We start from the raw sequence: 24,890 nt of genomic DNA, 5'->3' as shown, positions 1-24,890 counted from the left end.
TGCTTCGTAACTATGAAAGCTTTTACGTGGTCAGGAAGTCACCCCGACGGCACAACCCACAACCTAGAGGTCCTGATCCTTAGTATAACTCCAAGGATGGGGATTTGGATAAAACCTGGGCTCCGAATAATTCGAAGAAGCCCTATAAGGTTTTCACTAAGTAGTGGAAACACCTCTCCCCCCCTCTCTCGTTTGCTGCCCCCAACAACTTTCTACTGGGGTTGGAACCCAATGTCCAGTTGAGGTACTAGGCACCCGATGTTCACCACGGGGAGGTGAGAGTAGGAGTTGATAGACAGAGGTCTGTTTTGTCAAAACCTGTTTTCGCTTGTGTTCCCTTGAATGCACATGTCTACCATTTGAACATCATCCAGCTATATTGTTCACGCATTAAAGCATACTATTCAGTCCCTCGAGCCCAACTTCGGTAGTAGAGAGACAAGTAGAGAGATTTGTTCTTTAGCCATACTTTGTGGATGTGGAGTGCTTTATTACACCAATGACCACCAAAACTTCGATTTAATCCTTCTCCTCTTTTCTAATTCTCGCACTTTGGCTTTTTTATAAAACGTGTGCTAAAAACCACATGAGAGCGAGAACATTATTAAAAAGGTTCAATAACGGATTATACTTCTGTCAATTAAGATATCCTTAAGGCCTTTGACTATAACGCTATCGATGCACAAAGTTTGCCTCAAAGGTGAAATATAATAAACAACTCAATGTGTGCATATAAAATAATTATTGTATTTAACTTAGCATTTTTCTCATCAACATAAAAACAAAACCAATTTTTAGCAATAATTATCATTTAACCAAATAACGTTTTGTTGGTATCAGGCATTCTAAATCGTAGCATTCTAATATCCAAAGAGGCGTCACTGTTTGACCTTTAAACTCTCCAACATCCGCAATGGGATTGTTTGCTATCAAATAATCAGCGACCTCTATCGATGAAGTCAATATACCGTCAAATGTTTCAATATATTGTTCTATTTTTATTTTAATCGTCGCACTCAATTGATCGCTTATGAAAAATTTCATTTTGTCAAAAAACTTTGTCTTATCGCGAGAAGTTTGAGTAAGTTTTCTCTTGGCAACATAATCCTCCTCTTCGGTGCTTAGTTCAAAAACATCAGAACTGTTCGTTTGGGTAGGTTTTTTCTGTGGAGACTTTTTGGCAAGAACTTTTTGAATCTCATCTTCTGTGTCACTGCCAGATGATATACACTGTGAGTTGTTGGTATCCATTTCGTCATATATTGTCAGTACTTCATCGTCACTATCATTGGAATTTTTTCGCTTCTCGTCTGATTCACCTGGTTCATGAGGCTTTAATGATTCGTCTAGGATTTCATCATCACTTTCCGCTTTCAATATTTCATCGCTATCTAGCGCATAACGACGCCAAGGTATCTTTCTTTTTTTACTATAACAATCTTCGATCCAGCTTCGGGTCACTATTTTCCCCACCCCTTTGACTTGGTTGTACTTTGGAGTGTTTTTAAAGGCACAACTGGAAAGCAGTTAAAATATTCAAAAGCTATCAATGGGAACATAGCTACAGACTTACATCAAATGGGTGGAACTCGAATCCCAATCACCTTTGTACTTAGCTCCAAGAGCCAGTGCTTTGTTCCTTAAGTCTGCACGGTCAGGATTCTGTAAGAAAAAAAAAAAAAACAAGGTCCAGCTAAGGGACAATATAGCCTCTCACTTGAAACATACCTGAATACCACTTATGACCAAGACAACTCCATTGAGTAGCTGGTTGAATGGCTTATACTGAACAGGCTTGTCCAACTTCGGTTTTTTCGCCTTGTCACTGACGCACGGTGACGACGATGGTCGTCTCTGTCCTGTCGAAGTTGAGGGACTATTTTGTTTCTTGGCTGATTTTGGACTTCTACTTGATTTTTCCTTTTCGGAGTACGAGGTATTAGCTTCAGACTTTTTCGGTTTATCTTCACGCTTCGTTTCGGTTTTTGAACTATTGAGATTCTTGGATTTCTTGGCTTTTTCAGTTTCCTTTGTAACACGTTCCTGATCAGCGGCAATTGCTCTTTCGAGTTTTTCTAATTTTTTCTTTCGTTTTTCTTGAACTGATTCTTCCTCATCCTCGTCTGTGAAAAGGAGAGAATTTCTATTTCGGTCAATAATGACAGGAGACTCCGCGGGAGGATCTCTTTTTGACGATGGAGTCGCAACACTGGTGGTTTTTCTTACAATTGGACTTTGGTTGGTTTTCTTGAGTGCTGCTGGACTAGGAATTCGAGGAACAGAAGAAATACCTTAAGGTTTTTGAAACAAAATCCATTTGTTTAATGAAGAATGAGTTATAATTTATTGACTTACTGTTTAATTGTTTGTTTTTTGATACCTTCCATCGATTGAACAAAGCTGTTGTACTTTCGGACTCGGAATCTGGGGAGTCCTCTCGTAGGCTAAAACTACCGAAAGGACGATTGAACAACGACGTATTTGTTTTATTGTCAGTTTTTTCCTTTAGAGGTTCCTCGACGTGAACTTTAATAAAAGAAAGTCCATAGTTTATGTCCTTGTTGAAAGGTTGGGAGCAGACTATCTTCAGAAGTTTCCATTTCTGCGAAGCTATTTCTTCAACGAGTGCCTCACGACCAAAGCATCGCACTCGATTTGGCATCGAACACATTTTACTTTCAATTGGTGTCATGAAGGAACACGTTATCAGGATTTCCTAAAAACATATTTACATCGTTTTGGGTGAATTCATTGGCTCACAGTTCTGATTGTTGTACCTTAAACTTTTCCCGCGCACATGTTGCACCACCAACAAGGACCTCGACGAATGCCGAAGACTCATTGCCAATGTCGATTCCTTTGATAACATACTCTGATTCCATTTCTATGATAACGTAGGAGGTTTTTTCTCCTGGTTCTCCAGTCTTCCATTTTTTTGACGCTTCATGCCGCAGCAGATTTGAAGCTGAATGAATCTGCAACGAACACAACAAACGATGCAATGAGACACAAAAGCTCAACAAATTTCATTACCTTATCTTCACTGCTGACCTCGCGAATAGTTTTTAAAACTGCAATTGGCATGACTTATTTTTTAAATACAAATATTGAATGAAGTTAGCAAAATAATTTTAATTTATGGCGAAATTTGGAAATTCTTGGAAATGTTTGTTATTGTTTTTTCCTTTGAGCAATTTGAAACTTCAAATTTGAATTGTAGTAGATTAAAGTGGCCACAGACGACGAACTTGCTCGCGCAACACGTTCGTGCTCGCGCTAAATTCGTCGTCTGTGGGGTTGTTCGCGAGCGGCACGCTGTTGCCGAAAAATTTCGATTTCATCGTGTTCGCCGGTTTCAATGTTCGTCGTCTGTGGCGATGTTCGCGAGCAAAACTTCATTTTAATTCAGATTTTCGTGGAGTGCACATCGCGGAAGAAAAACAATGGCGACAGTAAGCCGTGATTTCATTGATGAATTTATTCAAATTTTGCGCGGTGAAGATGCGATTTGGAATTGTGTGTGTGACAATTATAAAAATAAAATTGAAAAAAATAAATCTTGGAACAATTTACTAAAAAAATATAAAGAAATAGACCAAAGTGCGACAATTGACAGTGTGAAAAAAAAATATAAATCTTTGCGTGCATCATATAGGCGAGAACTTGCCAAAGTCAAGAAATTTGAAAAATCTGGTGCAGGTGCTGATGACCTGTATGTGCCAACCCTTTGGTATTTCAACCAAATGGATTTTCTGCGAGACCAGGAAATCCAACTGGAAGGAATTAATACGTTCGACATGGAAAATGACACAGAAACGGTAAAGTATATTTTGTTTATATTTTCTTTATTTTTTTTCAACATATTTAAATACATGTGTTAAATTTGACTATTTTGCCAAGATACACTGCCGGTAGTGTTAAAATAAGTACAAAATTTATTACGTATTGTAGCTGCATTTACTGATGTATTGCCACTATTTATGGGCTGTAAACCAGTTAAATTTGCTTGTTGTGCATCTTTCGAGAAATTAGTTTCATCATTTTCAATATTTCTCAAGTATGATGCCCTATTTCTTTTCATTAAATAATTATGCAAATAACAGCACGTAAGTGTAATTATAGTTGCCTTATGAGGAGCTAAGTTTATAGTTGTATGTAAAACTCTGAACCGATTAGCCAAAATTCCGAATGCATTTTCTACTATTCGGCGAGCTCTTGATAATCTATAGTTGAAAGTTAATTCCTCCTTTGTTAGATTATGGCGGCTGTATGGTTTCATCAGGTTTTCCAAAAGAGGAAAAGCATCGTCTCCAACTATAACATAAGGAAGTATGTCATCAGATGATGGTAGCTTTTCTGGTTGTGGCAGATTCAGAAGGCCTTCATCATAATTGTACTTCAATTGTGACTGAGCAAATATACCAGAATCAGAGGCGCGTCCGTTGATGCCTGCCTCTATTCCTAGAAATTCATAGTTTGCGTTCACTAGTGCCATAATCACTATGCTAAACTGTTTCTTGTAGTTAAAATAGTAAGAGCCGGAATTAGCTGGTTTAACTATATTGACGTGCTTCCCATCGATAGCGCCAATGCAGTGGTTGAAATTCCATTTCTTTTCAAAGTCGGCAGCAACTGCTTTCCACTCCTGTGCAGTATTTGGCATCTGAAAATAATAAATTTTATTTGATTTTTCTACTTTTAAATTAATTATCATATTTTTTTATTGTTTTAGGAACCGAAAGCAAAAAAACCGAAAAAGATGGAGAACTATTTTTTGGAGAAGGCTGTTTCCTTTCTGGAACAGCCCAAAACTAGCCAGGAAAAAGATGAAGCTACCATCTATAGTGAGTCATGGGCTGTAGGATTTCGTAAAATGGACGAGCGGCAAAAATTGTTTGCCAAACGATTGATCGATGATGCCATTCTTCAAGGACAACTTGGAAATTTAAGTTCCAGAAGTTTTGTTAGCCTAGAAAGGCAATCACTTCCTCATTACATGCATCCCAGCATCCATTATAGCCATTCCAACTCCCATTCCCCAATAACAACAAGTACTCAGTACTCAGGACCACGTTCTCCATTATCCCCAGCACCGTTTCATTATCCCCAGCCCGGAGAATCAAATATTCACATAATTTCAAACGAAATAATTCAGTCGCCAATACAAAAACTATTGAACGATCCAGAATATCAGGATTATGATTAAAACATATGTATGTATGTACACATGTATATGTTTCAATTATAATTCTGATATTCTTGATCGTTCAATAATTAGATATATATATAGATGTAAAACAAATATATGTATGAAATAATATTTTGTAATACTCAATAAGTAATTAATAATTAAGAAACTCATATGTAATACTTACCTTAATAAATGGTTTTAATGCTGAAATAATTGCTTCACACGTCTCTATTATTATAACTCCCAGGCTTTGCGGAGAAATATTTGTTAAAAATTTTAAATCTTCATAACTTTGTCCAGAAGCAAGGAATCGCAATGTTGCAGACAATCTTTCATTTGGCGTGATTGCATCTCTCATGGTTGTGTTTTTTTTCTGTACAGACGGCGTTATTTTAGAAAGGAGTTCTGCATAGGTTGTGGAATCCATCCTCAAAAAATTTTTAAAAACTTCTGGCGATTTTATCTCCAACTCTCTTAATAAATTTACATGCGATCGAATATTCCGTTTATAAAGCCAGTCCTTCATCCACTCTCTTTTTTTGTTTGATTTTTTTTTCCTTTCGCAAAGGTAAATTATCATTAGGGCAACGACTTGCGCTTTTTTATCACACATGATGTTTCCTCTTCGGAGATTCAACACGAAATGAATGTTCGCGAACAATGTTCGCCGTCTGTGGAGGAACGCAGGCGAGCATGTTGAGCGAGCAAGTTCGTCGTCTGTGGCCACTTTTAGTGGTTAAATTGTTGGCAGATGTAAATGAACATTTAGATGTGCATAGAACGAGTCAATGTTCTTATACCAATATATTAACCCATATTTTACAAGAAAGCAAATATTATTATTGGCATTTATCTTTCACAGTTTGGCCAAATTAATCATCACAAGAACTTTAACACAAATGTTTAATCAACTTAAATGTCTGTTGCTTATGGACAATGACTTTTTGCGCAATTATTACCCTGCCAGTTTAATGTTTTATTAACACTATTATATTAACTAATGGAAAGTTGAGTCGTTACAAATGTCAAAGTTTTACTTTTAATTTTAATGTAACCTTTTTGTTGGGATTCTGTTATCGATGGGTATGTTTTACTCTCTGCACAATGTCAAGACACTTTTTTCTTAATAAAACATTGCCGTTGGTTATAATGAGCTTCTTTTAATAAATTAATTGATTTCTTGTTTATAGTAGTTTATAAAAATTTCCAATGAATAATTTGGATACGTGCGGCTGTATTGTGACATAGACCATATTTGTTTCTTACTTATTTACTTACTTAAGGTGGCGCTACAGTCCTGTGTGAACTAGGGCCTCACCCAACAAACTTCTCCATCTAGCTCGGTCCCTAGCTAGATGTCTCCAGTTTTACGCTCCAAATTGGGTGAGGTCACCTTCCACTTCCACTTCCACTTGTGCACGCCACCTAATCCGCGGTCTTCCTCTACTGCGCTGTCATGTGGGTGTGGACTCGAAGACTTTCCGGGCCGGAGTATTAGTTTCCATGCGCTCTACGTGAATCAGCCATCTTACTCGTTGGACTTTTACCCTTCTGGCTAAGTCTACGTCGCTATACAACTCGTACAGCTAGTCGTACCATCTTCTCCTCCCTTCTGTGCATACGGGACCGTAGATCACACGAAGAACTTTTCTCTCGAAACGACCCAAGGTCCTAACCAACTTAGCTCCAGCGGCTTTAAAGAGCTCGGCATTCAAGCCATCCGCTCCAGCGGCTTTATTAGACTTCAGTTTAGATATGGCAATCTTTACTTCGTCTAAGTCGGGAGGACGAGGTTGTTGGATTTCGACGTCTATGTTGAATGGATCATCCTGCCTGACAGGGGAATTCAGTTCGTCGTCGCCGTTATACAGTCTTTAGAAGTGGTCCTTCCATATCCTCAGCATTGACTGCGGTTCCATTATGATGTTTCCACTTTCGTCTTTGCAACTTTCGGTTCTAGGTTTATGTAGGTACCTGTGAATTTCGTTTCACCTGTTCATAAAACTTTCGAACTTCATTCCTGCTTTTAAACCTCTCAACATCTTCGACCGCAAGTTTGTCATGCTCTCTCTTTTCCTTCTGAGAAGTCGGCGTTTCTCTCGCCTCTTCTGCTCATAGAGCTCATGAGCAGCTCTCGTCCTTTTTTGCATTTGCCTGTCGACATTCCTCATCAAACCCGGAGTTCCTTGTTGGTGCCTGTTTGAAACCCAGCACATCAGAGGCGGCTTCTCTGATTGCATCTTGGCAATGTTGCTACTGGTTTTCCATACATTGTGTTGGCGGCAGAGAACTTCGAGAGAGGTTACTTGTAACTCGGTCGGAAAACGATTTGGCGATCTCTGGCGATTGTACCTTCTCACAGGTCCTCCCTGTTTTGCCTTGGGTCTGGAAATCCGAAGTGCTACCTTGGCTACAACGAGGTAGTGGTCCGAGTCGATGTTAGCTCCTCGGAAAGTTCGTACATTCATGATGCTGGAAGCGTGTCTGGCTACGATCGCAATATGGTCAATCTTGTTAACGGTAGATTGATCTGGAGAAGTCCAAGTTCCTTTGTGGATGTTAAGGTGTGGAAAACGATTACTGATGGCTACCATGACGTTTCGCCCCGCAACAAAATCTATGAGCCTGAATCCGTTGTCGGAAGTATTGTCGTGCAGGCTGTACTTCCCGATTATTCCACCAAAGATGTCCACCCTTCCTAGTTTGGCAATAAAATCGCCCCAGGACTATTTTAATGTCGTAGCTAGGACACTGCTCATATGTTTTGTCTATAGGAGCTCTAAGAACATGTCTTTGGTGTTGTCGTCTTTTTCTTCTGTGGGGGCGTGCGCGCATATCAGTCTAATGTTGCCGAATTTAGCCTTGATGCGTATGGTCATGAGGTGCTCATTGATGCACCTATAGCTCAAGACTTCTTGCCTAAGTCTGGCTCCAATGACGAAGTCGCATCCAAATAAGCGCTGTTGGTTTTCGTGGTAGCAGTCACATTTGTGGTAGCCCGGCCCATCCCATCGTATTTCCTGGATGGCGGTTATGTCTGCTTTATAGCGGTCTAGGGCCTCAGCTAATTCTTCGACCGCAAGTGGTCTGTTAAGGGATATCCGAAGTTCGTTTGCGTTGGTTGTCAACAGTAAATCCGTCCGTATTCGAGGCTTGTTGTTGCTTCGCAACTATGAAGCTTTTACTTGGCAAGGAAGTCAACCCGACGGTACAACCCCCAACCTGGAGGGCCAGATCCTAAGTATAACTCCAAGGATGGGGAGCCGGATAAAACCGCTCCTTATAGGCCTGGGCTCCGAATAAGTCTAAGAAGCCCTATAAGGTGTTCACTAAGTAGTTCAACCTTACTGGTACTGTAGACGCCACCGTTGATTCCATATTGGGAATTCCTCCGCTGCCAGCTGGATAAGGAAAGGTGCCTTAGTGGAAAAACCTGTTCCCCCATCTCTCGTTTGCTGCCCCCAACAACTTTCCACTGGGATTACATGTATCTCTATCTCATAATGCAGAAAAGTAGAGAAATGCAGATAAATATGTCAAAACCTGAAAGTGAGGGAGAATATAACTTTTTGACTAGACAATGTGACTTTAAGGGTAGAGAAACTTTTTAATAATAATTTTTGACAATTCAGCTTAACAGCTTTTCTTCTGAAATTAAAACGTCTCTCTTTATTGAAGATGATTTTTCGATGCAAATAAGGGTCACTTCGATGCATTTCAAGGACCCAATCACCGAAGATACGACGTTGCAGATGACCAACTGGCTTGTGTTCTTTTAAATATTAAAACTCTTTAAAACTAGGTATTTTATGTATAAAGAATATGTCGTTTTTGGAACGCCGAATTCCAAAGATCCACGAGGACTTTATAAAACATGGCTTTCATTAATCCTACTATGTGCATCAGCAATATTCGCAGTTTTCCTTGTGCAAAGCAAACGGCTAAGATTCTACCATCACTTGCACTTTCCAACCGGTCAAGTATTGCCACCAGACTATTACCAGCCGAGTGTTCACTATTTTTGTAGGGAATTTCAATTTATTGTTGAAGTATTTATCGTTCTTTTTTTATAGATAGCACTGTCATTTTTTGAAAGATTGCACATTCGAAGGTTGGAAACATATGTGAACGATATGTGGTTTCAACAGGACGGTGTGGCACAACTTACGAAACCATGGCTCTTTTGCGTTTTTATCGTTGTCAATTTCCCGCCAAGATCATGTAATTAGACACCATTGGTCTTCTTTCTTAAGTGTTATTTGAAATAAAAGGTATACGTCGATAAGCCAGCAACAATTCAACACCTAAAAGATGAGATAATTCCAAACATGAACGGGATAGGACCCAAATTATACTTCTACTTCAGCGTCATCGAAAAATTTTGACCATCGGATGGAGGTGCACCGCCTTAGTTGCGGCGGGCATTTGGCCAATATTTTGTTTCATACATAACCATAAAAAGAAATCGCAATAATTTTCTAAATAATTTTGTAGTTTATTTAAAACCAACATCGGTCCTTAAATTTAACCACCCTTTATAAATAAAATGAAATAACTTCAGTGAATAGTTGTACACAATTCATTTCATTCATTTTAATACTTAACACAACTAATTTAACTTTTTTCTCAAAAAAAACAATGCTTAGAACTACTTTTTAGCATTAGTATTCCATGTGGCCTGAAAATTAACAATTTTGTATAGTGACATCTTGTAGTCAACATATGTAGCCTACTATTTTGTCACCACTAGAAGAAATACAAAAATAAGTATGGAATTCCACAGGTTGTGAGCTTGGCTAAATACATACGTCAACTTGTATTTTGACATTTATGCTACTTTCTACTTTTCCCTCTAAACATAAAATAAATACTAAAAATTCACAGCATCGTCGACATCGATAAGGTGGTCGATGATTGTTCGTGGTTCGTGGTCGTGGTGGTTTCGGTTTGGGTTCCGCTCTTCTGCTGCTGTAGCTGTTTTGCTTTTCTGTTGATTTGTTCCAAAAACAAAAAGTGTTTCTGTCCTCCAGGCCTACAGGTCTCTCTCTAGTCTTGGGTTCCTTTCAATTTGGTTTGTTTATCTTTATTTTGATAAATCGAAATCCACCCGAAACTCGAAGGAAACGCAAACCAAACGAACAAGTGTCTAAAAACCAAAACCAAGTGCGGGAATGTGTACACACCCGAAAATGTGCAATTAAACTTTTTATTAGTTTAAAAGTTAACCTTAGTAAATCAATTATTATAATTATTATAGTATTTTTAAACAAAATGTCCCTGAAATTCACTCACGCAATTGTAACTAGGTGTGTTCAAATTATTCGTCTATTTGTTATTGTTGCTTAAATTTGTTTAAATTAAATATAAGAGTGCTAACAATTGGAATCATTTAACGATGCAACAATAAACAAGATGTACTCAATCATTTGTACACAATATCCATTTGTATATTATGGCTAAGTGGTTGCTATAGAAATTGCATTTAAATGATTCCATTCAATCATCAACTGGACTCATGTGCTTCTCCAGCACTCAGATGAAGCCTGATACAGATCTTGGCTTATGAATATTTATGGTATTATTGCCATGAATGATGATAATGAGATATGAAGAAAAATGTTGCTGCTTATTGGAGAGCAAGAGCACTTGGGATGCTGTGATGCTGTGAATGAACTCGTTGAAATGTCAATAATTATGTTAAAGCAGCCTCTCAAGCTCTTCCAGTGCTTAGCTTATGTGCCATACAAACTTTCATTAAGTCTATATTTGATGTGGTTTATTGTTTTTGTCTTCTTACAGGCTTTCCGAGTCTTTATGTGGTGCTGGAGACTTTGATGTGCAACTTGCCAAGAAGCAGCATGAAGCCTACGTGAGGTTTGTTAACTTGTATTGATCACAACTTTTAAAACAATTTCCGTATTTGCATAATTAAATATTCTACCATGTCTATAATCTATTTTTGTTGAAGCTCACATTCAATAAAATGTTTTTGTTTTTCAATTAAAAACATAGATGTGTGTATGTACATAGCTAGGTAGGTACTTGTAAAATTGTTGAAGCTTGTGGGAGGGAGCCAATTTCAATTTTCATTCAAATCAATTTTAGAAATTAGGTCACTGTACTCATGGGGGGAACACATGCATGTAGTATACATACGAAGAGTACCTATGTACAAGAATATTTATCTATTTTACCCATTTTTATTTTATCACGAACTTGCTCTTCAATTTTAAATGGGGTTGGGTACTTATTCGTTGTAGGCCTTTTTGATGAGGGTCATTTTGAAGTTGCAAAATTGGGACGACACATATTTATTTATTTTTTGACATTTATTTAGTTTGCCACTCAAGTTTCGGCAAATAAAAGATGCATAACACCCAATGAAATAATATTGTGAAAAAAGTACTAGTCGTTGGAAATCTTTCTAACGGTTTGCTCAATAGAAAACTTACATTACAAAGCAAAAAATTAACATACTAATTATAGATTTAAAAAACATCTTTTTTAAGAAGTCATAGTAAAATTATAGTATGATAGGATAGGGCACAGATAACTTCCCATTCGTTCCACTAAATTTTTACAAAATATTAGTAACATTTTGTGTAAGAAAAAATAAAAGTTTCAAGTCAATATCTTTCATTGCTCTCAAGAAAACCTTTTATATCAGTTTTTAGTTTTATTTTTTCTTTTTTGTTGTTGTAAAAATCCGTTTTTTTGTAAAAATCTAATTAAAAGTAAAAAACAATATTTAACAAGTCAAAGTAAGTGAGCAAGTTATTCATTTATTTACATTTCAATATACAAAATAGAATACAAATTATGAGTTTAAGAGCTATGACTAAGCCGTCAGCCTGGTTGGCAAGTTTATAATTTTAAAATTTAATTAAATTTTCAATAATCAACAAAAAAAGAACTAAAGTTCAAACGTATTCTGATATTAATAACATCCTATACTTGTAAACTGTTTTTAAGAAATTGCTTAGGGTTTTCCAGTCACACTCGTTTAGAAGTTGGATAGTTTCCTGCATAGTAAATGATTGTTTTCCAAAGGAAATTAGATTAGATTAAACATTTTATTTCTTAAAACCCAAATAAAAACAATAAGATGAAAAAGTTATTGCCACTCTAAGAAAAATTTTACATTTATTATTTAAAATAAATAAAAAAGAAAGTTAAAATATCATAAATTTATATAATGCATACAGAAATTAAATTAAATTGAAGTTAAACATTTCAAGAAAACATCAGGTAGATCCATTTACAAAAAATTCAATACTTTCATTATCAAGACTAAGGAGCCAATATTTAACTTGTTTCATATTCTTTGGATGAAATCTAGGGTTCCTACATTTTTAATTCATAATTCAAATAACTCAATGTACACAAAATGCTATTCTTTTTAATATATTTGTGCTACGAGCTTTAAAAATGTTTGTATGTTTTTTTCTATATTTTTAATTAACATATGCAGTTCATAACGAGTCATTTTATTAATCTTTTTTTTTTGCAGTCTATTGCGGGAAATTGGTTTGGACGTAATTGAATTGCCGCCCGATGATAGTTTGCCAGAAAGCGTATTTGTTGAAAATACAGCTGTGATATGCAATGGAGTCGCCTTAATTGCCAAATCTAAAAACCCAATACGCCAACGTGAGGTAAATCTTTGTTTTTATTTTAAATGCATTCTTTTTAGTATTTTTATGTATTTTTTTATTTCAGGCTGATAGTATGAAAATTATTCTTAAAAAAGAGTTAGACATACCTGTAGTTGAAATGCCATATCCAAATGCGGTATTAGATGGAGGCGATGTTTTGTTCACGGGTAAGTTTGTTTTTTTTTTCTGTTTAAAATGGGTTCTTAAGTTTTAAGGGCCGATATTGATTTCAAATAAATAAATACAATGGTTCACATAATCGATGACACTGAGGCGTATATGCCGTTAATGTGGGGAATTATATCGTCTTTTAGGTCTCGAATTATAGCTGTCTTATTGATGTACACCTTTTCTTTCAAATAATTCAAAAGAAAGAAGTCCAACGATGTCAAATTACATGATCTTTATACTCAATTGACATCGTCACCGCGTTAGATAACACGACCATTGAATTGTTGAAATTGTTTCATTATCATTTCACTTTAGCGAACACCATTTACAGAAACTGCCTAACCGGCCTCAACCGCACCAAACAGTCGCCCTTTGTAGGTGCATTGGTTTTTCGACAGTTACTTTTGGATTATCATTCGCCCGAATAGGGCAATTCTTTTTATTGACGAACCCACAGAGGTGAAAATGTGCCTCATCGCTGAAGATGATTTTCTTCTTAAATTCTGACCAATGACGACGCTTAAAATGGTCAATGGACTTTATGCATGATGTTCATGGACGACGAGCCTCAGAGATGCAATTGTTGGGCATGACGACGATGAATTGAGCAAGGGCGGATCCAGATTGTTAATCAGGGGCATCACGCACTTAACATATAGACAAGTTTTTACTTACCGCTTAAAAATGTTCTTTAAAGAAAGCTAACAAAATTTAAATAACATAATGTGCATCTTAATCCTTAAATGTACACATTTCAAGGGCTAAAGTGACAACTTTAGTTAATACATTATTTTAGAACGCTATTGTCCAGCAAGGTATAGTCTAACTATCTAATTAAGTAGACTTTCTTCATATGAAAGCATTACAGGATTCTAATAGTTTTCTAAATATGCCATATTTAAGAGCAACACACAGTAGTTAGGAGGGTTTTTATTGCTTTCATGGAGAAATGTACGAAATTGTTTTGAAACTTGCATTCTTTCAAAAAAATATATATTCTTTTTTATTGCCATTTATATTAATGCCAAAAATGATACAAAAATTCAAAAACCCAGAAAATGGTAAAGAATCTGACATCAAGAATTTTCTGTTTTTTTTTTTTTGACGTAGTTTCTTCGGACTCAATTTTCGGGAGTCTATTATTACTATCCCTACCAGTCTCCTTAGTCGTAGATTGGAGCTAATGCTTCATCTTAAAGGAATCAACATTCAACAAAACTTAAAAATTGTACAGAGAAAAATGTTTGGTTCTTGAATTTAAGAAAATAAGTGCATTTAAGTACATAGTGTCCCTGAATATAAAATAAAAACAAACTAAGGTAAACAAATAAGCTAGGAAGAAATTTGTGGCAGTCACAAATTACACGTTTCAGAATCTGTTTTCAATTCAGTTCTCAAGAGATTCAAAGCTTTTATAGTAATTGATATGAAACATGCATTTTTTTTTTCAATAAGCCATTAGTTTAACAAAAGTGTCACTTTTGCTGTTTTTGGGCATTTATATTCTTAAAAATTCGTGTTTAAATGTCAGTTCTAGAACATCTAAAGCAAATTCTCTTCAAAATGTAGATTTCTTTAATTTGTTACGACCTTAAAAGTTTTATTCAAAAGAAAATCAATTTTGAAAGAAATATATTGCCCGGCTGCAATACCTGGAAAAAAAATTAAATGCCATTAAAAAAAAATAATGATATTTTCGATCATCAAAAATCCTCATCAATTTGAAAATTTGGTCATCGACAGGAGCTTGCATTGAAAGACAAGATTATTGAAATCTGATTAAGTTCTTGAGAAAATTTGAATACAAAATGACGGCTTTATGAGGGGTACCCTTTTGGTGCAATACCAAAATATGTTTTTGTTGTGAAAAGAAGTCAAATTAAGAAAAATTTAGATAAAAAAAAAATCGAGTTCAGACAAAAAATGTATGTGGGGACGGCTGTTATTTTTAGTATTAAAACATGAAAAAACGTCTTAATCATATCGGCTTAGTTTCAATTGGCACAGTGGTTTATGCTTTAGGCGCCAGGACAGACCGATAGGGGTCTATTTTTTTTACTTTTCTAACATCGTAATGTCATGTTTGATTCGAAAATTTTTACGAATGCAATACTTGTCATATATGTACATAGTTCCCATGTGTTGCGAGTAAAAATCACTTCAATGTCCACTATTTGTGCATAAAAAAATAAGATCGAAGTGAAGGCTAGTTTCAGGAATTTAATATAAAATTGAAGATCTCTTATTCAAGGTTTCTTCTTAAAAACCTGAATCTATGCTCTTTTTCTTGGAAACAAATTTTATGAAAATAATTTAAAGCATTACTCAAGTTACAAAAATTTTAAACGTTTTTGACAATAAACCACCGTTAAATTACTAACAAATCTTTACTTACACAACTTAACTGCATAAGCTTTATGGCTCATCGTCCATTGGTCAAAATTTGATGAATTTGTGCTAAGTTCATTCCTTCTTAAAACCCTGGAAAGATTGATTGATATCCATTTAAGGGCACGTATCGATACAAGACTTCTGTCTTCGTCTCAACATGGCTACTGTAAAGGTAAATCGGTGGAAACAGCGTTACACACTTTAGTACGCACCATCGAATATTCCCTCCATCATAAAGAGTTCACTATGGTTGCTTTGCTTGACATCGAAGGTGCCTTCAAAAACGTGGACACATCTGCACTGACATCTCTAAATGTTGAGAGTTGGATTCGGGAGTTAATTCATTTAATGCTTACTAGCAGAATAATTAACTCAAAACTGGGCAACTCTTCTAGTAGAGGGACACAGCAAGGTAGTGTTCTATCCCCTCTCCTCTGGAACCTAGTGGTGAATGAAATCCTAACTGGTCTGGACGCGGAGGGTTTCAGAGTGATAGCCTACGCGGACGACGTTGCTATAGCAGTTTCAGGAAAGCATTTTAACATCCTAAAAGAACTCTTACAAAATGCCCTTGGACAGACTAATACTTTGAGCTGATCGGTGTGGACTGGGTGTTAGCCCACACAAAACCGATCTGGTCTTATTTTCGAGGAGATACAAAATTCCATTTGTCAACCCTCCTTATATTAAAGGAATCCAATTAAAATTCTCAGACGAGGCTAAATACCTAGATCTTGTCTTAGACAAAAAACTAAATTGGAAACGCAACGTACAGGAAAGAGTCAAAAAAGCTACTGTAGCTCTCTTTTCTTGCAAAAAAACTATTGGTAATAAATGGGGTTTACAACCCAGAATCACGCATTGGCTATTCACATCGGTAATCAGACCGATTTTAACGTACGGTGTGGCAGTATGGTGGACTGCTTTAGAGAAAGGTATAAACAGGGATAAGTTAAATAAAGTCCAACGTTCAGCCTGCCTATGTATAAGCGGATCGCTTCGCACGACCCCGTCTGCAGCACTGGATACCTTGCTCTACCTTACACCTCTTGACATATTTAGCAAACAAATAGCTGCAAGCTCTGCTATTCGCCTTAATGCTTCGTCGCAGTGGACTAACAACAGCATTGGCCACTCCGTAATTCTAAGGTACTTAGAATCAATTAAATTAAGTGTCTCATTCCGCCTTCCCAATCATTGTAGTGTGTCCAGGCGGAACTTTTGGCGATTAAGGAAGTCTTGTCTTGGCTCAAAGAAAACGTGATATCAACATCTGATATCCGTATTTTCTCTGACAGCCAGGCCGCTTTCAAATCTCTGGACTCTGTCTCTACAAACTCTATAACAGTCCATAACTGTCCAGCATCTCTAAAGGAAATGGCGCAGCAGTTTAATAGTCACCTTTGCTGGTTGCCGGGCCATAGAGACATTCCAGGTAACTGTAAGGCAGATGAACTCGCCAGGAACGGTACAGTACAGCCCACCCTACCACGTTTGGCAAGTACTGGCATACCAATCGCTACTTGTAAACTGTTGCTAATGCAAGACGCTGCGAGGAGGGCAGGCACCTGGTGGAACAACATCTCCACGTGTCAAGCCACAAAAAACATCTGGCCAACACTGGATATAAAACGTTCAAGGTGCTTGCTCTCTCTAAGCAGATCGCAATAAGCTCGATAATAGGTGTCATAACCGGACACTGTGTAATAGGAAAGCAAGCCACGAGACTAGGCGTATTCTCAAATGACTTTTGCAGAAGCTGTATGGACGAGGAAGGGGAAGAAACGGTTCTTCATCTTCTCTGCACATGCCCTGCTCTAGCTCGAAAACGCAAGAATTACCTAGGAGAATTCTTCTTTAACGATCTAAACGGTATAATCAGCCTCTCACGTTTCGTAAGGGACTCAAGCTGGTTCCATTGAGCTTAGGAGGAAGCCTCAAAATTCATGTGGTATCACAATGGGCCATTAAACTGGCCTAAGTGTGTCCGTTTCCATCTTGGACAGCCACTATAACCTAACCTAACCTAACCTGTGCTAAGTTTTTGGAATAGGGCTGAATGTCAGATTCATATTATGTTATTGGTTCAGCCCTCAGTTAAAAGTGGTACTTTTTGCAACAAAGTTTAGAAAGTAAAATACAAATTTTGTTTTCATATCAAAAAATATAATAGGGGTCATATCCATTGATTTAATACGATTAGTTTTGAATTGAAGGGAATCCCTAAAAAAATATAAACAAATTATCTCCCAGGGTTGGGGGGTCATGACCCCTACGACCCCCCGCCCTCTGGATCCGCCATTGGAATTGAGGTTCACAGCTCTTCAGCCATACCATCGCGAACAGCAGCAATATTTTCTGCGGTACGAGCTGTAAAAGCATGCACTTGTGTTCTCAAATCTCCCACAGACCCGGTTTGCTCAAATTTTTCACAATATTTGCGATTCTACGCGTATTTGGACGACTAAATTGACTGACAAAATCACAAAGCGCATTTTTATAATAAGCCTGAATAACTTTAATGTGTTGATCGATTGTGTATCTTTTTGTGGGTCAAATTGAGTTATTCTGAAATTGATAAATGTCAAATGAAATGCAGAAAAAGTTTTGAGTTTTTTTTTCCATATTTGTCCTTAAAATTTAATCACCCTTAAGAACGAACGTTAGTAAATTAAATCTTATACCTACTTATTTAATTAGGTCGAGAGTTTTTCGTAGGACTGTCGGAGCGAACTAATGAAGAGGGAGCCAGAGCAGTCGCAACAACATTCCCCGAATACCCATGCACTCCCATAAAGGTATGTACAAACATTTAAACACATAAACTTTTGAAATATTTGTTACTTTTTCTTTTTAGATATCTGGACATAAACCTTTGAAATATTATGTGACCCTTGCGGGACCTGATGTCTTAGCCGTTACGACATCGGAGAGTTCGCAACAGATTCTAAAGCGCATGGAAAGAGAAGCCAGTTTTGCCTATCAGACACTAACACTTCCCGAAGAGCATGCAGCCAATATGCTCTACATAAATGGCACCCTTATTCACCGATCGCCAGGAGAAATATCACAATCGCACAAAGTATAAATAGTTATAGATAGTTGTCTAATTTTTATTGATTGTTATTTCTTTTTACAGATAATTAAGGAAAAAGTTGATATTCCAAGTCGAAATATTGATATAAGCGAATTTAGTAAATTTTCCAGTGGATTGACATCGTGTTGTCTACTTTTACGCCGATGGAAGTCTATACGTAGTCTTTAACTAGAATTTTTTACCTCTCGTCTAATATAAATTCATCCGCACGCACAAACGTATATAATAGTAAATGTCTTCTGTTTTTCTTTTTAGTATGTTTTATTTATTTATACATAATAATATAATATAGCAATTCTTGTAATATTATAGTAATTTATTAATATAAAATTAAAATCTCGAATTATACACACGTTAAAATAAGTGATTTTTTTTCTATTTTGTTAGTGTCTTGATTGAAAAACATACTAACTTAGTAAAAGGATCTTATATTGAAAGTACCTATTTTTAAGCTAACTACCGCAGATTTTTATTCAGTTTAGTTTAAATATTCAACTAAAATTTTGGGATTGTGTAGCTCAGGAAATATGAAAGAAATTCCAAGGTTGTTATAGTTTTTACAGCGAATCAAATCTTAGATCGCCGTCGTTCTTTTGATCACTCAGAAAATAATACAAAAAAGTATCCAATTTTTTAAAATTTATTTTGTTTTCATCATTTTTTTTTTATATAAGAATAATAATTGTTTTTTGTTTTGTTGTTTTTTTTACAAAGCTTTATAATCATAATAATAATAATTAATAATAATAATAATAACTATTTTCTATAAATTTCATTCTCTGGGGGCCAAGAAAATTAACAGTAAATTTGTTTCTTTTTCTATTTGTTTTTAAAGAATTAACTAACGATTTTCTATAGCACATCGTTTTCACTATGTTTTTTTTATTTATTTATGTAATAAATTGTATTTCATATTCTAATTTTTGCAAATGTAGGCACCCTAAATATTAAAGCTTTTCGCAAACACGTTTTCTTCTTTTATTAATTTTGTCTATTTTTATTTAATTAATTTCTGTTTAAGTTTTTGTTTTTAAGTTTTATTGTTGATGTTGTTTTATTTATTTATTGATGACCTTATTTTTGGTTTTTGTTTTTGTTTTGTGGTTTTAGTTTGTTGTCAATTCTTTGTGTTATAACATTTTTGTTTAGTTTATTCTTTGCCGATCATTTTTGTTTTATTTGTTTATTATTTTTGTTCAAAAACTTAGTCTGCTATAAATTGGTCTTTGTTCGTCGAACTATATTTTTTTTCATTTTTTTTTTTTAAATATTTTCTTTTTAAATTTCTTGTTTAACTTCCGTTTTGTCTTTTACTTTTTAGTGTTTGTTCGTTTTTGTGTGAAGTGTGTGATAGAATTATTTTGGTTGACATATAAATAATAACGTATTCAGCCCTATTACGATTTCCGCCGTAATCGGAAACTTGTACGACTTCCGATATATCACCAAATAAACAATTTTGCATTGCTAAAGGATTTGGTGAGAATTTAGTTTTCCGGATTCGTAAAAGCTTCAGATTAAAAAGGAATTTGGGGATAGGGCTGATTGTATATAATATGTGGAGCTATGAACATATTTATATTTGTAACTACAGCTCCTTTTTCTTCAACTATTTGGATTTTTTTTTGTTTTTGTTGTAATTCATGCAATTGTAGTAAATGTAGTGTAGAAGATGTGAACAACTATAATTATTATTATTTTTGTCAATGGACTTTTAAAGCTATTTTTTCAGTTAAATATAAATTTGATGTGAGTGTTGGTGTGTTTTATCTGTGTAGGTTTATGACTAGTTTTTGTTTTTTTTTATTAAATAATCGAGATGCAGTTTTCCATTTGTATAAAACCATGATTTGATGTTGTTGTAGGTATTTTACCATAAAGCTATATTTGGCTTATTTGTATTTTTTGAAAATGATAAAAAGAAATTGGTTCAGTTTTTTTTATTTTGTTGGGTGAAACCATCCAAAAACTTTCAATAATAAAAAATTAAAAATAATTACAAGTTTTTTTGTTGTTGTATAATTATGTAACTGTTCAAGGAAACCTAATTTATGGTTAAAGATTAAAAATTTTATTTAAATATTTTTGGTTTGTCTTTTGTTGTTTTGTTTATTATTTTTTTATTTTTTCGGTTAGAATCTATGGTTTATTAATTTTTGTGTGTAAAGTTTTAATAAGTTGGTATCTAAAATTATGTAAAAATTAAGAAAGAGAGAGAGAGAGAATTATTATTACTTGTTTTTTTTTTAAGATAATAAAAATACAATAAGTCATTGTAAATGTACAAATTCACAAACATATACATTTGGTTAGGGAAAGGGTTTTGGTTATATTAACAAAATATCATAAAATATTATTTAGTCGGCAAGTTTTAGAGCTCCGGACAGTTGAAATTGTAATCCAATAAAGCTTTCGATTTTGTTGACAGTCTTATAATATTAATATTGTTGGTATTTTAATAATGATAATATAATTTATAATAATTTTGTTTTATTCAGTAATTTGTTTACACATTCTTAAAGAAACACAAAATTTCAAAAAAATTAAAATAAAAGCTTGATTATATTTTAGCAAATGAAAAACCGCAAAGCTCGACTTATAACATCAGAAAAGTTGATTTTTAAAAGTATTTCTTTTTTTTCATTTTACTGGCGTCAAAACGTCTAATAACTTCACACATAGCATAAAGCTATTTAAGACCATTCTAATTTATTATTTATGTATTTAAATTAGGTGAGTTTGAATGCATTTTGGGAGGCTAAAAAATAGTAATCTTTTTAGTAAAATTTCGTGGCAATTAAATATTTAAAAATTGAAATTTGTAATTGAATTTATAAGTTTAAAGTTTTAAAAATCTTAAAGACACGTTATACTTATGATGACTTGAATGTTTTTAACATAAGACTATTCATTTTTTATAAAAGTTAATGAAGTTTTTCTATGATTTAAAGGTTTTCGTTTGATTCAATGAAAATAAATAAAATTATAGTATTTGTGACTTTAAATTTATCAATTATTGTTAAATTAGGCAGAACCTATATTTATTACTAGAATTTAGTTCTTTTAAGCTTAAAAACATCTCTGTTAATATAAGGTCCGTATGGACTTACAGAAAAAATACTCGTTAACATATAAATTCTGGAGGACTCACTTTTTCTAAAGAAACTCTTTTATGTTTCTGTTTAATCTTTGACTTAAAATATATGAAATTCTGAGATTTTGATAAACTAGTTCTACAGCTTTAAAAATTCAATATAAAGCTCACATTTAAGGAGTTTTTCAATATAAAATTTGGGGTCTTACCACCGGAAAAGATTAATTTTAACAAACCCGAAAGAACTGACTTAGAAGAAAATGTTTAAAGGCTTTACGGAATTTTATGGGTGACAAAAAATTTAAAATTTTATAAAAAATACTTTCAACATCTAAAAATTCTTGCAAAAATTTAAAAATGGTCTTAAATAGCTTTTGCTTCATTATATCGTTGGGGTTATAATATTTATGTATTTAACTTTAATATATGATTTATTCTATAGCTCTGCTTTAATATTCTTTTTTTTTATTCTTGTTATTACTACTTGCGTTGTTTTTTTTTTTGGTTTTGTTTAAAGAGTCTGTATTTAATTTGTATTTTTATTTAAATGACTAACTTTTATAGTCATATAATGTTCATAATTCTAGTGAGTTTAATTTAAATTTTTATTTTTAAGTTTTGAATTTTTACATTTATTTAAATAGGATGCTTATAATGATAGTTTATGAATAAACAGAGCTATAAAATTGAACTTTAATGAATAATATTTGTTAATAAATAATTAACAGATAAAAAAGCTAGGCTTCTTTATAATTAATAATTTTTTGTTTTTCTTTTTTGTTAATTATTCTTTATGTGCTTAGGTTTCACTTTATTTTACATGCTTTATGTTATAAGTCTTTTTTTTATTCTAAAAAAAAAGATGAAAATGTTTAAAATTCAATTGATAATTCTTTTTTTTTTAATTTCCTTTTTTTTATTTATTTATCGCAGTTTCACACTTATAAAAATCGATCTCTTTTATTCTTGTATAATACATTCTATGCTTAGGTAAAATTAAAAACAATTTCTAAAAAAAATGTATGGCAATTTGCCTCAGTTGAATTTTTATTTTTATCTGGCAACATAGTGGGATTAAGATCTCTACATTTTTGTTTAGTTCTCCTTATAATTCATAGTACCTACGGTCTTGAACTAGAGACAGTTCCTACAAGTCTTTCTATTTTTACATTTTCTATATCAGTAACTAGGTAGGTGTTGTTTCGTTTCTTTTAAAGCATTTTTTTAAATTTTGGTAAATAAAATAGGTAGGCAGGATCTAAGTGGCCAATAATTACTATGGGAACTATTTGTGTTCTTTTTTTCTCACTAATTTTCTTAATTATTTTTTAAGTGTTGCCGTTCTAGATTTTAGCTAGCACAATAATACAAAAAAATAACGTTTGGGTATTTTTGTTTGTTTTTACTTTAAAAGTTGAATTTATAGTTTAATTATTTTACAATTTTTGTTTTAATTTTGCAAATTATTTAATTAAATAAAACTTATAAAAACTTATAGTTTTGTATCAATTTAATTCCTACTTAATTTGCTAGAATTTTTGTATACCTAAAGTGTCTATGAACTAAATGCTTTCAGCTTATTTTATTTTTTAAGTTTATTTCGAAAAGGCATTGCAGTACGCCATTTTAGAAATAAAATTATTAGAATTATTATTGCACACACGTTCGCGTTTTCTTGTGAACTTATTTGCTGCGGATGTTGATGTATTCGCAGATGATGATAATTGTTGCGGTTGTTGTTGTTCTTCGTCTTTTTCGAGTGGTTGTTGTTGTTGTTGTTCGGCGTTGTAATCGGAATCGGTATCGCATTCATCTCCAGTCGTTGGTAGTAAGTTTATGGACGTGAACTCAGTTTCTTCTATTCAACTGCCAAATTTGTTGGAAGATGTGTAGTTATTAACTGTGGATCCGTTCGATGACATATGAGTTTCAGGCACTAAATGTGGAGTTCTACTAGATATAGGTGGTAGGATGGGACTTGTTGGCCAATGGTATGTAGCAGCGTTGTTAGATGAAGGAACGCTTCTATGCACAATAAAAGCAGTTAGACAAAGAACAGATAAAGGATTTATATAGGAATGTTTTTTTTTTAGAATGTTATTTAGGAGACACTAGGATAACAGAGGTTCCGCTGTATCGAATTGTGGGTCAAAAATCAAAACTTACTGAACTTACTTATTAGCTAGATCTCGCAGAAGCAGAAAGAGCTTAAAGGCTATATTGATTGATGTGTATAGCCCTGAAGTCGTTTGGTTGGTGCTTGAGAAAACCTAAAATTTCACTTAAACTCCAATGTTTCGGGAGACAAAGTTTGCAGAAAGTTGAGGTTTACAGATTTGAATGAAGCTTGAAAAGACCTATCTTTTGATGTGTATCTCGATGGGGTACGCAACAATTTTGAAAAATGTATTTTTTCGGCAAGGGGTTAGTCCACAATTTTTTTGAAAAAAAAATCTGTAAGAAACACTTTAGTCTTACACAAATGTTTCGGGAGATAGAGCTCACAGAAACTTTTGGATTGCAGATTTGAATGGAGCTTGAAAAGACCTATCTTTTGATGTGTATCTCGATGGGGTACGCAACAATTTTGAAAAATGTATTTTTTTCGGCAAGGGGTTAGTCCACAATTTTTTTGAAAAAAAAATCTGTAAGAAACACTTTAGTCTTACACAAATGTTTCGGGAGATAGAGCTCACAGAAACTTTTGGATTGCAGATTTGAATGGAGCTTGAAAAGACCTATCTTTTGATGTGTATCTCGATGGGGTACGCAACAATTTTGAAAAATGTATTTTTTTTCGGCAAGGGGTTAGTCCACAATTTTTTTGAAAAGAATATCGTTTAGAAACATTTCAGTTTTACACAAATACTTCGGGAGACAGAGCTCACAGAAACTTTTGGTTTGCAGATTTGAATGGAGCTTGAAAAGACCTATCTTTTGATGTGTATCTCGATGGGGTACGCAAAAATTTTGAAAAATGTATTTTTTTCGGCAAGGGGTTAGTCCACAATTTTTTTGAAAAAAAAATCTGTAAGAAATACTTTAGTCTTACACAAATGTTTCGGGAGATAGAGCTCTCAGAAACTTTTGGATTTCAGATTTGAATGGAGCTTGAAAAGACCTATCTTTTGATGTGTATCTCGATGGGGTACGCAACAATTTTGAAAAATGTATTTTTTTTCGGCAAGGGGTTAGTCCACAATTTTTTTGAAAAGAATATCGTTTAGAAACATTTCAGTTTTACACAAATACTTCGGGAGACAGAGCTCACAGAAACTTTTGGTTTGCAGA

The 24,890-nt window shown here is 34.2% G+C and overlaps 4 protein-coding genes across 19 annotated transcripts in view; 2 read left to right on the top strand and 2 right to left on the bottom strand.

The window, feature by feature from the left end:
• Window positions 1-727: 727 nt before the first annotated feature.
• Window positions 728-3,200, bottom strand: LOC129945576 (DNA repair protein XRCC1). Its single transcript, XM_056055402.1, has 6 exons — window positions 3,034-3,200; window positions 2,778-2,975; window positions 2,356-2,716; window positions 1,729-2,291; window positions 1,574-1,662; window positions 728-1,516 (listed from the first exon to the last, which is right to left on the bottom strand). Exons 1-6 carry the CDS (start codon window positions 3,082-3,084, stop codon window positions 808-810), a joined length of 1,971 nt encoding a protein of 656 aa, XP_055911377.1. The 5' UTR covers window positions 3,085-3,200; the 3' UTR covers window positions 728-807.
• Window positions 3,201-3,230: 30 nt separating this feature from the next.
• LOC129944968 (uncharacterized) lies at window positions 3,231-5,206 on the top strand. Its single transcript, XM_056054629.1, has 2 exons — window positions 3,231-3,818; window positions 4,733-5,206. The coding sequence occupies exons 1-2, from the start codon at window positions 3,444-3,446 to the stop codon at window positions 5,204-5,206; spliced, it is 849 nt and encodes a 282-aa protein (XP_055910604.1). The 5' UTR covers window positions 3,231-3,443.
• Window positions 5,207-10,069: 4,863 nt separating this feature from the next.
• LOC129945577 (N(G),N(G)-dimethylarginine dimethylaminohydrolase 1) lies at window positions 10,070-18,881 on the top strand. The gene is made up of 7 exons (XM_056055403.1): window positions 10,070-10,497; window positions 10,991-11,065; window positions 12,702-12,846; window positions 12,911-13,013; window positions 18,109-18,206; window positions 18,266-18,490; window positions 18,548-18,881. The coding sequence occupies exons 1-7, from the start codon at window positions 10,463-10,465 to the stop codon at window positions 18,671-18,673; spliced, it is 807 nt and encodes a 268-aa protein (XP_055911378.1). The 5' UTR covers window positions 10,070-10,462; the 3' UTR covers window positions 18,674-18,881.
• Window positions 18,882-19,129: 248 nt separating this feature from the next.
• The window catches only part of LOC129945574 (small conductance calcium-activated potassium channel protein), a 424,927-nt gene continuing 419,166 nt past the window's right edge, over window positions 19,130-24,890 (bottom strand). For 13 of the 16 annotated variants that reach the window (XM_056055387.1, XM_056055391.1, XM_056055385.1 and 10 more), the window contains one exon: window positions 19,130-23,624. In XM_056055387.1, coding sequence (XP_055911362.1) covers window positions 23,462-23,624 — 163 coding nt within the window. In that variant the 3' untranslated portion in view covers window positions 19,130-23,461. The remainder of the gene's footprint in view (window positions 23,625-24,890) is intronic. The other 3 variants (XM_056055393.1, XM_056055388.1, XM_056055394.1) reach the window with 3 other exon arrangements.

The sequence above is a fragment of the Eupeodes corollae genome, chromosome 2, assembly GCF_945859685.1.
Source record: "Eupeodes corollae chromosome 2, idEupCoro1.1, whole genome shotgun sequence".
Taxonomy (NCBI): Eukaryota; Metazoa; Arthropoda; class Insecta; order Diptera; family Syrphidae; genus Eupeodes; species Eupeodes corollae.
This window is presented reverse-complemented; position numbering and strand designations above follow the sequence as displayed.

Bases quoted from the DNA above. Each gene is read 5' to 3' on its own strand.
- LOC129945576 (XM_056055402.1), bottom strand. From the start codon at position 3,084: ATGCCAATTGCAGTTTTAAAAACTATTCGCGAGGTCAGCAGTGAAGAT. The intron at 2,717-2,777 runs GTACAACAATCA...ATATGTTTTTAG, and splicing joins GTGCGCGGGAAAAGTTTAAG to GAAATCCTGATAACGTGTTC. The intron at 1,517-1,573 runs GTAAGTCTGTAG...ACTGCTTTCCAG, and splicing joins TCGAGTTCCACCCATTTGAT to TTGTGCCTTTAAAAACACTC.
- LOC129944968 (XM_056054629.1), top strand. From the start codon at position 3,444: ATGGCGACAGTAAGCCGTGATTTCATTGATGAATTTATTCAAATTTTG. The intron at 3,819-4,732 runs GTAAAGTATATT...TTATTGTTTTAG, and splicing joins TGGAAAATGACACAGAAACG to GAACCGAAAGCAAAAAAACC.
- LOC129945577 (XM_056055403.1), top strand. From the start codon at position 10,463: ATGTCCCTGAAATTCACTCACGCAATTGTAACTAG. The intron at 13,014-18,108 runs GTAAGTTTGTTT...TTATTTAATTAG, and splicing joins AGGCGATGTTTTGTTCACGG to GTCGAGAGTTTTTCGTAGGA. The intron at 18,491-18,547 runs GTATAAATAGTT...TTCTTTTTACAG, and splicing joins AAATATCACAATCGCACAAA to ATAATTAAGGAAAAAGTTGA.